Source organism: Salvelinus namaycush, chromosome 11 (assembly GCF_016432855.1).
Source record: "Salvelinus namaycush isolate Seneca chromosome 11, SaNama_1.0, whole genome shotgun sequence".
Lineage (NCBI taxonomy): Eukaryota > Metazoa > Chordata > Actinopteri > Salmoniformes > Salmonidae > Salvelinus > Salvelinus namaycush.
In genome coordinates, this window is record NC_052317.1 from 23,700,843 (window position 1) to 23,715,538 (window position 14,696).

The window sequence follows — 14,696 nt, forward strand, 5'->3', positions numbered from 1 at the left end:
GCTGGGCTTGGCCGTAGCCTCGTGGTTTGATTTCTGATATCCATCGTGGCAGTGGCATTTTAGCTGGTTAGGGCTAAATAGGCTAATAACACTTTTACCACTAGCTAAGAAGCTAACTAAAATATGTAGTGGTGAGGCGTGAGGCAGAGTTAAGTGCAACGGTTTCAACCGTAAACTTGGCATCTTCCTTATAAATCAAAATCAAATATTACATGCGGAGGCATATCTCCTTACTCACGCAGCCTACCACAGATGAGAAGCGTTTTTCCCGCTTTTTATGGAAACGCAAAGGAATCATACCTACTACCCAGTGACTTTCCATGGCCCCCTTACACACGAACACACACACATTATGTGGCGCGCTCTGTCCATGGTGCTGATACAGCGCAGCGGAAATACAGATTTTGCGCCAACCTGTCACTCAATCACTTGAACTTTTTGTTATTATTTTATAGGGACATCAAATTAAAACTGAGGTGGTACAAGTTTCAACTGAGGGTGCTAAGTCCCCTTTTGCCCCCCCCCCCCCCCCCCCCCCCACGGAGCCGGGCCGGAAACAACCCTTGAGACAACCAACCATGTCTCCCCTATTGTATTTAGGAAACTAATGCATAAGGATGGTTAATATATAAATTCAAACCCAAGCATAAATGTTAAGATATTATTCTATTTCCCAACTCGTGCGTGCCATAATAATAGTAAACTGTAAGCAATACTAACCAACCATGTCTCCCCTATTGTATTTAGGAAACTAATGCATAAGGATGGTTAATATATAAATTCAAACCCAAGCATAAATGTTAAGATATTATTCTATTTCCCAACTCGTGCGTGCCATAATAATAGTAAACTGTAAGCAATACTGCTGCTCAGAAGGTAGACTGAACCCATACTAGGCCGATAGAGACGTGGTTCTTCGCTGTAGTAAGCGGTGAACACTTTATATAGCGCTCTAAAAATAGAACCCACATGGTCCAATGGAAATGAAGGAGACTTAGGTCGACTCACCAACCAAATCACAGAAGATGGTCAAGGTAGGCGGGTGTTACACTTTGGCGCACCCATTGGTCGGCATCACGACAGCGTAATGCAATCACGTGGGGGGAAGGCCGTCTGTAAGACATTGCATAGTGAAGTTTACAGAGCGTCGACGGACTTTCAGCGAGTTCACTGTTTGCTATTAGAGCAAGCAAGGAAGATCGCTCTAGGAAGAACACTTGCGCTATCACTGCTGTAAGGCGATAAACATACCTACTATTCCCAACTGCTTTTCTACAGCATATTATACATGCAAATACATCGAAGTCGCAAGTTTTCTTGAAAAAGAAAACAAGACAATTGAACTACCTTGATTTTTGGTTGTAATTGCAGCGGCATCTATAGGAGTGAGATGGATGTTATTCCTATGTGCAGCATCTTTCAGGAGCTCCAGATAGTACATGACACCGGATACTTTTCAGCTTTACCATCTCTTGAGGAGTACTGGCAGCAGGTATTTATATATGATCATTTATGAATAGTCCTATTTTGATATAGAAAACACTCTAAAATGAATGAAAAATAATGCTTATGTATATACATCGACATAAACTAGTCCGCAAACCCAGGTTGCTGTCAGTGGACCTGCAAACTGTCAGGAATGCAGAACGTGACTAAGTGATGCAGAACAACAAAAAAGTTGAGCTATTGGATTGAACTTGTAGCACATTCTTGACACATTGTTTAATTGACGTAAGACTGTTATTGAACGTGCATGCATGTTGCAATTATATCCATTAGTTACAATGTATTAGCCTAATCGAATGAATGAACCAAGACTCAACATTGTTTATATTCCGTTCTGTAGACGGATTATGCCGTTCATTCTAGTGAAGAGAGTTGTTGTGTGTATGTGTGTACGTGCGTGTGTTAGAGAGCAAGAGAAACGATCGTAGTATTCGGGAATTACCGGAAAGGAGTAGCCTATGTGCGTCTTTTTCAACAGATTTTGTTCAAAATTCCCACTAACTCGCAGTCATTTTATAAGAATTACATAATAGTCGAGAAACTAGGTTTGCTTTTTTGAGGGTAATTGAAATAAATAGGCTACACTACACATAGTTTCCCTTGGATATGCGGGCTTGGGGCCAAGTTCCCTCTCCATGCCCTGAGGCATTCAAAGCTCGCCAGAGATGCATTCTGCCCTATTGAAAATAAATGTTTCCAATGAATACAAAGTATTTCCTTACTAATAATGTTTTTATGTTTGCCAGAAATATATTACAAAACAACTTACCCTGTAATGAATATTGGGTTTAATTTGTATTCTATACCCATTATAGTTTGGAATTAATTATTTGGAATGCTAGATGCATGTCATAGTTTTTAATATACTGTAGTTAGCGTCCACTCTCTGATTGTCAAGCTTTCAGGAAGTGTCCTTTACTTCCTTTTTAGAAGCCTAAAATAACTCTTGCAGTATGAAACTCTTGCAGTATTCATACATAAAGCTTTTTGTGGACCTGCTTGAACCAGACCTACCTCCTCCATTCCCTTGTGTGCTATGTTATTTCTAGCTATGCCACTGGATGCATTATTAAATCCAATTTATGCTGAATAATTGAAACATTTAAAATATCTACAAGCACTTCCCTAACCACCAGGGGGGCTCTGTAGCATATGTAAATATAATCACTGCGCATGACGACGGCTATGTCGTGGAAAGAGCACGCCACCAACTGAGGAAGTGTGTTTACATGTAACCTTCCTTGATCTAATCTACTTCTCAGAAGGTAACCTATTCCCTATATAGTGCACTACTTTTGACCAGAGCCCTATGGGTTATGGGCCCTTGTCAAAAGTAGTGCACTATAAAGGGAATAGGGTGCCATTTGGGAAGCAGCAGCCTTAGAGTCTCGGAGGACACCCATTACATCCACTCCACTGCCCTCAGAATAGTACATTGTGTATATGTACCGTATACTGTGGGTAGTTTTTATTCCTACATGCTGTACTCATTATTTTCTCCTTCATCAGACATGTCTGGAATTGGAGCGGTACCTCCAGAGCGAGCCCTACGTCTCGGCCACAGACATCAAGTTTGAGACGAGTCAAGAGGATCTCTGGAGCAAACTGATCCTGGCCTGCGGGGACAAGGCCGAGTCCGACCCAAAGATCCACACTCACATTAAGGAGGAGGACAATCAAGAGGCCAACAGCTTTAACTCCGATGCCAGCAGTGAGGCGTCTGACAGCTCCGAGGAGCTCTCCCCTCCCCTCGACTTCACCTCCAACCCACTGAGTGACATTATGGGAGAGGGAGAGGACCTGAGTTCCATGGTTATCAGCACTCCGCCATCTTCTCCTGAGGTGAACAAGGAGGCCCCCTCCATATCCTCCCAGGTGTGGAGCGGTATACAGACAGTGATGCACTCGCCTGGGAAAATACGGACAGGGGGCATTGGTGGACGAATGGTGGAGAGGGGAAGCTTAGCCAATGGGGAGGCTTCTCCAGACGGTAGGAGGCGTGTCCACAGGTGTCATTTCAACGGATGCCGAAAGGTTTACACGAAAAGTTCCCACTTGAAAGCACACCAGCGTACACATACAGGTAAATAGTTGATTGTGTACAGGTAAACTGCATAACCCCACAGCACCTCCTCCCTAATAAGTGTATACTGTATATGTATAGAAGAAAGCAGAAGCTCTGAGCTATCCGACCAGACCCGAGTCTTAGTAGTAATATCATACAGGTAAAGCAAGCTAGTCCAAAGAGTGGAGGTGGGTGTTGTTACCCACATACTAATGCTGCTGTCACAGCAGAGAGGCCTTGGGAAAGACATCCAGACCAGCTGGTTATGATGTCATCAGTGTTCTGAATCTGCAGGCATTTACTTTACAAAGAACATTCAGAAGATGATTCCGTTTCAGGAGGGACTGAATTTAAACCTCATCAAACAATTACATTTTAATATGTTTACAAGAGAGTCTTAGTTCTTTTTGTTATTTTCATGAAATCTCTCTCTACATTCTTGGGATAGTTCGCTAGTACGTAGTGTCTAAACTGTGACCTAATTCACACAGTAGCAGCAGTGACTTCACGTTGAATGGGGGAGTGGCGACATAACAACCTTTTGTGGGCGTGGCCTAACCAGCCACAGAGGATGTGGACTGGATCTTGAAAACAGATCACATTTCACAATGGGAAAAGAAAACGACTGAATCATTTACATTTAAAGTGCGGTGTGAATTTTACATGTACTGTTATTCGTTACTGAGTTGTGAGCAGTTTCCCTCGTCACCTCTGACCTCGGCTTGCCAAGCTGTTTACAGCTGTCTTGCACATTAGCAAGGCTCCACATTCCAAGCAAACTGTTACCAGAGCTAATGGAATTTTCACCATTAGAAATCCCCTACATTTATCCCTTCTCACCCAGCCACTTCATAAGCACTATGTCTGCTTATTCAACTACTTTTAAACAGTATACCACAGCTCATATTTACAAGTTGTAGTACTCTATCTTCTAATATGTAGCACTTATAGTATGTTATGTCTATTTCTAATTTGGAAACAATGTAGCACAGCAATAAAATCATTTGTTTTCTGTTTGCAGGTGAGAAGCCTTACAGGTGCTCATGGGAAGGCTGCGAGTGGCGTTTTGCACGGAGTGATGAGCTAACCAGACACTTCAGGAAGCACACTGGGGCAAAGCCATTTAAATGCAGTCACTGTGACAGGTAAGAGAAGTGTTTAGTGATGGATGTATCTATTGTTTGTTTTCATTATTTTATTGAAGAAGATTGTAAAGGTCATGAACACTTGAATGTTTGGGCAACTAAAGGTAAATCCATGCACCTGAAATACTGACTTAGGGGACTTGAATATCAATGCTGTTATATTAGTCTTTTATCTCTTCTAAAAACGCTGTGCCTGATATGCTCTCTTTCTCCTCGCAGGTGTTTCTCTCGTTCGGACCATTTGGCGCTTCACATGAAGAGACACATCTAAGCGGTGGGCCCCAGGGCAGAGGAGAGCAGAGCGGTGTTGAGGGATGGTCCTGACAGTCTCCTAACCTGTCTGTGGGGAGGCTGCAGTGCCCTGAGAGGGGAGGAAGGCGAGCGAGGGGAGCGTGCTCCAGTGAAAAGCATGCAGGCCATTTTTGCACCATACTTAGTGCCTCCAAGACCTCTCAGAGGAAAGAGCTCTGAAAGGTCGACACATTCTGAAAAATATCACGAAAACCACCATGGATGAAGGAGAATTATGAAATTCACTAGAGAGAGAAGAAAGAAAATGTCTGAGAGGACAAGAAAGAACGTTTTTTTCTCTGTATGGTGTCTGATGCTTTGCGGAGTTAGTTCCTGGTTTGAAAATATGCAGTGGTACTACTCCAATAAACGTGTGTTGTTTTCTGTGAGCATGTGGACTGACTGACTGTGAGCCTGCTGTCAGACTGCCTGGGACTGGGTGCCTGTCTTAGAATGCCTGTGACTGGGTGCCTGTATAAGAATGCCTGTAACTGGGTGCCTGCCTGTGGATGTACGACTCCTGAGTGGATGGCTTGTGTTGTGACCTGAATGGCATTGAAGGGATGATGAGTTTTTGACTGAGGTTTTATTGTCTCGTGGTCATGAATGAATGCAAGCAAAGGAGTTGTTGTGCTCTTGTGTGGAGCTTTGGTTGAGTCTAGGCTGGGTTTGGCAGTGTGTGTGCGTCCCAGCCGTCAGTTTTGAGGTTTGAGAGAGAGCACCACCATCCGAACTGCGGTGGTACATGCTCCTAAACGAGGTTTGGGGAGGGGAGGGGGGTTGATGTTTGGTGCAGCTATTAAATGTGCAATGTATTAAGTAGCTTGTCTCAAAGTACATGCTACAAAGCTAATTTGTTGTCCATTGTGTAAGCTCAGTATCTAAAGGCTGTACACAACATTGATATATCATTATACCAGAAGTTGCATGATCTTGGGTTTGTTTGTCACTCGATTAGGCCTACTTATAACACAGGCAAATCCCAATAATGAGCAGCTATGCATCCATTTTACTCCGTAGATACCACAGTATTGTACAGAAACATAAAGCAGTGATGTATTTGTTTCCTTCTTTTCTTTTTTATGTTTGGAGATACCACTATTGCTTGGCAACTGTGTTGATCATGGGATAGTTTTATTTATATTCAGTTTAATAACTAATTTCTTTATTTTTGTCCTCTTGCTCTTCTCTTTTTCTATATCTGTAAATACACTGTGACCTTAATGATGCCTTATGTAAGTGGCCTTGTCCAGATAAATAGATCACTCACGGGGGGGTTAAATGCGGTAGTGTGTGATTGAATAGCTTTATTAAGGCTCCGATTCATATGGTTGCACCTTTTGCCCTTTGTCTAGAAATGATGGTTGGTCTGAAGACTCTTGAATAAAAGTTAAGCTTTATACTTATTGACATTTCTGTGTTTCATTTGTCAACATACATACTGTATCTATCGATTCAGACAAAAATCCTGTTTTGAAAATTATCCTTGATCTGAGACAGAATTGTAGAAGCACTTCAAACAATTCAAATTTAAAAGGTTTACTACTGTGTAGTAGTATAATGTGGTACGTTATGCACTTCAAATGGAATGTGTGACCGTGAATTACTTTCGAAAGTACAGATTCTATTGGTTGGTTATGGGGTTGAGATCTCGTGACATGTGATCTGCTCGGCCACCAAGGCCATGATAAATTAAGAGTTATTACAAATAACCCATTCTGGTCAGGCCATGGCATGTTTGTTGAACTGTTAAATGCTTACCTGACATGAGTGCTCTCAAACTGACAGTGGATGTGGATGCTTATTTCTTACTGACCTGTATGGACTGCCTTGTTTTAACCCTATACCATTGTACAGTACCGGTGATCTGGTCAACAGCGCTGTCGAAAGGTCCCCTTTTAAAATATACATTGTGGATATCGAAACCATGCAAAAGATGTATGTGTTGTTTAAAAATAGAGTTTTTGTAAAGAAGCTTATATTTTCCAGGGTACAGGACCCCAGTGTACATTTCTAAGAAAAACAATAAAGACAAGACTACCGATTTAACTTGGGTGAGTATTAATGGCCCAATAAACTGAAAACAAATGACATATTGTTCACTTCTGCAGTGTCAGAGAAGGATTGCATTTTTTTTGCTTGAATTGGGAATGATTCAGCAGAGAGAAATGAAAAACTCTGATTGTTGAAGGGATTACACACTGAACAGCTTTTTGTAATCAAAATCAAAAACAGCAGTTTTGTCAGCCTATATTACTTCAGCCAATGTTAGGTGTTGGACAAGCCACATATTACTATGTTATGTAACCCACCCAATCTTTAACTAAAGAGTATCTTTATTGAAGAAAAAAAAAGAAATTATTATGTTTGATTTTTGTTTGATTTATGGCATAACGTTTCTTTCATTTTTATTGTTTTGTAAAATATTTATCTCTATATGAATGTATTTTTATTGGAATAATGATTAAAAAAATGTGATCAAACCTTTTTGTGTTTTTGCTTCTTGCATCCTCATACTGGGATCTAACATAGGACAGTGATATTAACATACTCCTTCAGATTCCTGTCATTTTCATCGCATCCACATCACTTCACAGACGGGTGGGTTGTTTAAATGTCAATTGAAAACATAAACAAATTTGCGCAATAAGCACTTGTTGTTCCTCAAATACATTGTTACAATTGTTCGTTAGCTAGCCTAATTATAGCCATATTAACATAGATGTCTCCGGAAACATGGGAACATTGCCTTTAAACGGTGCATAGCTGAAAAGGAGCATTCGGATTGAATCCGGACCTTAGTTGAGACTGAGCTGCATACAGTAACATTTACATTTTATATTTTTGTCATTCAGCAGATGTTCTTATCCAGAGTGATTTACAGGAGCAATTAGTGTTAAGTGCCTTGCTCAAGGGCACATTGACAGATTTGTCACCTTGTCAGCTCGGTTACTGGCCCAACCTCTTAACCGCTAGGCTACCTGCAGCCCATCATAAATATGATCAATGTTATCCTCTTAATGTGAAGATATACAGTAGCAGGTTACAACAAATACCAGTATGCCATACAGCATTGCGGATAGCAATGGTTCAGTATGCTCTCATTTCATTATCATGCAGATTATAGCACATAGAATTAGAATGGTCAGAGGTTCCAAGCCCCTTCTACTCATTATATTTCTATGTCATAGCATTTCAACACGTCATTGTGCTCTAACACTAGCAAAACAGCACATTCTTATGCACATCAAACCAGATCTTCCCAGTCAAGGTCTACTAGTAGAACGAGAACATCCACCACAGGCCCCTGCCTGGTTTCAACAGACATACAGATACGCCTCCCCCACCCATCACATCACAGCTCATCTCATATGACCAGGGGGTTAGGGGGCGCATTTTAAAACCGGGGTAAACTGAAAGGTCATTGACCCAGCATGAGGATGGTAGACCATCAACTCAGTGGTATCGTAGAGACCTCCAGACGATTCACATTCAAACACACAGACAAAGCGGAATGGGGGGAACAAGGGGAATGGACATCGAGACCTGCTGCTCTAGCTGATTATATGGAAATCTACATTTACCTCCAAATGGTTGGCTGCGTTACAAATAACACCCTTTTCCCAACAAAGTGCACTACTTTTGACCTTTGGGCTCGGGTCAAAAGTACTATATAGGGGATAGGGTGCCATTTAGGACGCAACCTACAGTTGAAGAAGGAAGTTTACATACACCTTAGTCAAGTTTACATACACCTTCCCTGTCATAGGTCAGTTAGGATCACCACTTTATTTTAAGAATGTGAAATGTCAGAATAATAGAAGAGAGACTGATTTATTTCAGCTTTAATTTCTTTCATCATATTCCCAGTGGGTCAAAAATTTACATACACTCAATTAGTATTTGGTAGCATTGCCGTTAAATTGTTTAACTTGGGTCAAACGTTTCGGGTAGCCTTCCACAAGCTTCCCACAATAAGTTGGGTGAATTTTGGCCCATTCCTCCTGACAGAGCTGGTGTAACTGAGTCAGGTTTGTAGGCCTCCTTGCTCGCACATGCTTTTTCAGTTCTGCCCACAAATGTTCTATAGGATTGAGGTCAGGGCTTTGTGGTGGCCACTCCAATACCTTGACTTTGTTGTCCTTAAGCCATTTTGCCACAACTTTGGAAGTATGCTTGGGGTCATTGTCCAGTTGGAAGAGCCATTTGCGATCAAGCTTTAACTTCCTGACTGATGTCTTGAGATGTTGCTTCAATATATCCACATCATTTTTCATCCTCATGATGCCATCTATTTTGTGAAGTGCAACAGTCCCTCCTGCAGCAAAGCACCTCCACAACATGATGCTGCCACCCCCATGCTTCATGGTTGGGATGGTGTTCATCGTCTTACAAGCATCCCCCTTTTTCCTCCAAACATAACAATGGTTATTATGGCCAAACAGTTCTATTTTTGTTTCATCAGACCAGAGGACATTTCTCCAAAAAGTACCATATTTGTCCCCATCTGCAGTTCCAAACCATAGTCTGGCTTTATTAATGGCGGTTTTGGAGCAGTGGCTTCTTCCTTGCTGAGCGGCCTTTCAGGTTATGTCGATATAGGACTCGTTTTACTGTGGATATAGATACTTTTGTGCCTGTTTCCTCCAGCATCTTCACAAGGTCTTTGCTGTTGTTCTGGGATTGATTTGCACTTTTCGCACCAAAGTACGTTCATCTCTAGGAGACAGAACCTATCTCCTTCCTGAGCGGTATGACGGCTGCGTGGTCCCATGGTGTTTATACTTGCGTACTATTGTTTGTACAGATGAACGTGGTACCTTCAGGCGTTTGGAAATTGCTCCCAAGGATGAACCAGACTTGTGGAGGTCTACAATTTATTTTCTGAGGTCTTGGCTGATTTCTTTTGATTTTCCCATGATGTCAAGCAAAGAGGCACTGAGTTTGAAGGTAGGCCTTGAAATACATCCACAGGTGCACCTCCAATTGACTCAACTGATGTCAATTAGCTTAACAGAAGCTTCTAAAGCCATGACATCATTTTCTGGAGTTTTCCAAGCTGTTTAAAAGCACTGTCAACTTAGTGTATGTAAACTTCTGACCCACTGGAATTGTGATACAGTGAAGTGTAAGTGAAATAATCTGTCTGTAAACAATTGTTGGAAAAATTACTTGTGTCATGCACAAAGTAGATGTCCTAACTGACTTGCCAAAACTATAGTTTGTTAACAAGACATTTGTGGAGTGGTTGAAAAACGAGTTTTAATGACAACAACCTAAGTGTATATAAACTTCCGACTTCAACTGTATATTTTCCTTTAATTGTTTGTTTGGACTGAGACGTTACACGGTTAGAAAGCACATGGTGCAAATTATATGTTTACATCACATTTATTGCAAACATCATTAAAGTCATCCATTACATTGGTACCTCTCTGCACTTCAGAACACAGTCTTGTGGCTCTTCGCTCTTTCCCTGAGGGCTGAACGTCATGGGTTAATTCACCACTCTGTGTACAGGCTACAGGCAGTGGGCCAATGGGGGTTGAGGTTGGGTTCAGGCCAGACCCGGGTTCAAATACAATTTGAAATCTTTCAAATGCTTTGGAAAATTTGCTCTAGTCTTCCTGGAGTGCCAGGTAGGCGATGTTTGCACTTTTGACAATTTTCTATTGATTCCATTGCACAGGCAACCTCAATCAATCACAAATACAGTATTTGAACCCAGGTCTGGTTCAGGGCCTGTGATTGGTCTGATGTATGGACATTTCTCAGCTGTGGCTGGGCCCTCTGGTTCCCCCCGGTCCTCCTCTCCTCTGATGTATAGCAGCTCATTACAACGGCCTGATAAAAGGGCCCATTCTCCATTCACACTCACATCGCACTTTGAACTCCAGAGGAATCTCCCTACGTCTCTGTATAGTGCACTACTTTTGAACAGAGCACTATGGGCACTGGTCAAAAGTAATGAACTAAATAGGAAATAGGGTGCCATTTGAGATGCAACCTACTGTCTTACATAACTGAACCCATAGCAGCCGCATCGGAGAACAGCAGGCAGTATTTGTCTCTACCAGTTTCGCACAGTGTGATAGACTGCACTGGATCGCTCAATGATGCCACAAAGGTTTGATTAGTGTGGTTGAATGTTAGGGATGCAGGGAAGAATAAATGGTGGTGTAGTCAGCAAGCCTGGTGATTTATAGTGTAGGCTGCGATGTTGGATGAAAACAGATCACTGCAGAGTTTTTGTGGATTAAACATCCACATGAAAATATTTCAACAGCCATTACAGACTTATTATACAGATACACTGTACAAAAATATAAACGCAACATGCAACAATTTACAGTATTACAGTATATGTAAGGAAATCAGTCAATTGAAATGAATGCATTAGGCCAAAATCTTTCAGCTAAATATGTGTATGTGACCAAAAACATTTATTTGATTTTGATTTGATTTGATTTGATTATCCCGCCACAGTATCTCTTTGTGTTCGTCGTCCGTAGCTTATGCCTGCCCATACCATGACCCCACCGCCACCATGGGGCACTCTGTTCACAACGTTGACATCAGCAAACCGCTCGCCCACACATCTGCCTGGTATAGTTGAAACCAGGGTTCTTCCGTGAAGAGCCCACTGAAGAAAGTTACGACGCCAAACTACAGTCAGGTAAAGACCCTGGTGAGGACAACAAGCATGCAGATGAGCTTCCCTGAGACGGTTTCTGACAGTTTGTGCAGAAATTCTTTGGTTGTGCAAACCCCCAGTTTCATCAGCTGTCCGGGTGGCTGGTCTCAGACAATCCCACAGATGAAGAAGCCGGATGTGGAGGTCCTGCGCTGGAGTGGTTACACGTGATCTGCGATTGTGAGGCTGGTTGGACGTAAGTCCAAATTCTCTAAAATGACGTTGGAAGCGGCTTTTAGTAGAGAAATTAACATTCAAGTCTCTGTCAACAGCTCTGGTGGACATGCCTGCAGTCAGCATGCCAAATGTACGCTCCCTCAAAACTTGAGACATCTGTGGCATAGTGTTGTTTGACAAAACTACACATTTTAGAGTGGCCTTTTATTGTCTCCAGCACAAGGTGCTTAAGGTGTTTAAGGTGTTTAATCAGCTTCTTGATATCCCACACCTGTCAGGTGGATGGATTATATTGGCAGAGGAACATGCTCACTAACAGATGTAAACAAATTTGTGCACAAAATTTGAGAGAAATAAGATTTTTGTGCCTATGGAACATTTCTGGGATGTTTTATTTCAGCTCATGAAACATGGGACCAGCACTTTGCCTATTTATATGTTTGTTCAGTATAGATGTAAAGGAATAGCCGTTGTGTTGAGGTGCACACACATAGTGCCACTGCATTATTTTTGTTGAACATATGGGTTTGATACGTACAGTGACGGAAAGAGAGAGAATAATATGTATTCTGTCATAATGAGATTGAATAAAATATCTCCATTATTTGACAACTTGTGCCAAGTTAAGAACTTCATTGTGTTACATAAAAAGGCAGTTTGAACTTAACTTGTGGGGGCATAGATTATCGAACGGCTGTAAAGTAATTTTCTATTTAAAATAGAAAATCCATCACCACCTTTTTTCTGTTAGGCTAGCTAACTCTATTTGACGCAATTTGAATGCATCTGTCACCATGACAACTACTTGCTTTTGACTTGTCATGCCTGTGGGAGGTTTCACACAGCTTTTTCTAATTTCACAGTATGTGAATTTCTCCGTTCAGTAATTAGAATCCCATCCATTCTCATTTTATATGTCCAGAAAGTGTTGATAAATATACAAGCTCAAAATGTCCACATCCCCCCCTCTGTTTCTCTTACACACACACACAAACACACACAAAACCTGAGTAAAAGGCTCAAAATCCAATTATCTGGAAGGATGAGCTGAGATCTTTTTTTAACTCTACCTCTAAACAAAAAGGGAGAGGAATAGGAAGTAGCCTAGTACCACTTCCCTTGCTCCTTTAAAGGGCAAAAAGGTCTTAAGTGGTAACACTTGACTTGGTGACACAGAGCCAGGATATGTTCGTTTGTCAGTTGGCCCAAAATGCCACTGAGTAGTTCAAAAGCTGCCAATGTTCTCGGGCATGTGATGTCACCCCAGATGCCTGCAGCTTTACTCGACTGTCTATGGTCTGGTGATAAGTTAGAGGTTAGTGACTGGTTTTTCCAGAAAGTTCCAGGTCAGAGATGACACATGAAAGAGATAGAATTCATTATTCATGCAGACATTTCCATGTCTCTGGGCTCTGGTCTGCTGTGGCTACTCTCTTCACCTCTACCAAGCTGTCCAAACTGGCTGGACCAAAAAGTCACATTATATAAAGTCTGATTGCAGTGCCAGTGATTCAAAAAATGTAAATTGAAAATGAACACTATTGGTTAGCAATCACATAGACATATCCATATATAGTATATACATATGTATGGAAGGTGGTACTAGATACCAACATTTAAATATAAAGTACTACAATACAGCTCAGAATGCACTAAGGGCCACCAGGAATGAAAATAATCACAGCAGGATTATTCAGTACATTATCAGAGTTATCTGTTCTGTTTAAAAAAATATATATATATTTTTATTTAACCTTTATTTAACCAGGTAGGCTAGTTGAGAACAAGTTCTCATTTACAACTGCGACCTGGCCAAGATAAAGCAAAGCAGTGTGACACAAACAACAACACAGAGTTACACATGGAATAAACAAGCGTACAGTCAATAACACAATAGAAAAAAAAGTATGTCTATATACAGTGCGTGAAAATGGCGTGAGGAGGTAAGGCAATACATAGGTCATAGTAGCAAGTAATTACAATTTAGCAAATGAACACTGGAGTGATAGATGTGCAGATGATGATGTGCAAGTAGAAATACTGGTGTGCAAAAGAGCAGAAAAGTAAATAAAAACAATATGGGGATAGGTAGGTAGGATGGGCTATTTACAGATGGGCTATGTACAGCTGCAGCAATTGGTTAGCTGCTCGGATAGCTGATGTTAAAAGTTAGTGAGGGATATATAAGTCTCCAGCTTCAGCGATTTTTGCAATTTGTTCCAGTCATTGGCAGCAGAGAACTGGAAGGAAAGGCGGCCAAAGGAGGTGTTGGCTTTGGGGATGACAAGTGAGATTTACCTGCTGGAGCGCGTGCTACGGGTGAGTGTTGTTATCGTGACCAGTGAGCTGAGATAAGGAGGAGCTTTACCTAGCAAAGATGTGTCTGCCCTTGTAAGGTTGTGTTCCTTGTTGTCTATGCCCCTCATTTTTATCTCATGCACTCACTGTAGCACATTGCAATAGTTTTTTTATGAAAAACATATTGTTATTATTATTTTTATTCAGTTGATTAAATCAAATGTTATTTGTCACATGCTTTGTAAACAACAGATGTAGACAAACAGTGAAATGCTTACTTACTGGCCCTTCCCAACAACGCAGAGAGAAAGAAAATAGAGAAATAATAGAAAAGTAATAACACGTAATAATAAAAAGAATAATAAATTCACAATGAGTAATGATAACTTGGCTATATACACAGGGTACCAGTACCGAGTCGATGTGCAGCCAAGTCGACATATACCTAGGAATAAAGTGAATAGTCAACAGGACAGATAATAATCAGATGCAGCAGTGTATGTGATGAGTCAAAAAAGGT

General features: G+C 41.3%; 1 protein-coding gene across 1 annotated transcript; it reads left to right on the plus strand.

Moving 5' to 3' along the window:
• The first annotated feature begins 1,157 nt into the window (after positions 1–1,157).
• LOC120055932 (Krueppel-like factor 6) lies at positions 1,158–6,413 on the plus strand. Its single transcript, XM_039003995.1, has 4 exons — positions 1,158–1,492; positions 3,016–3,589; positions 4,593–4,716; positions 4,936–6,413. Exons 1-4 carry the CDS (start codon positions 1,391–1,393, stop codon positions 4,985–4,987), a joined length of 852 nt encoding a protein of 283 aa, XP_038859923.1. The 5' UTR covers positions 1,158–1,390; the 3' UTR covers positions 4,988–6,413.
• Positions 6,414–14,696: the final 8,283 nt, after the last annotated feature.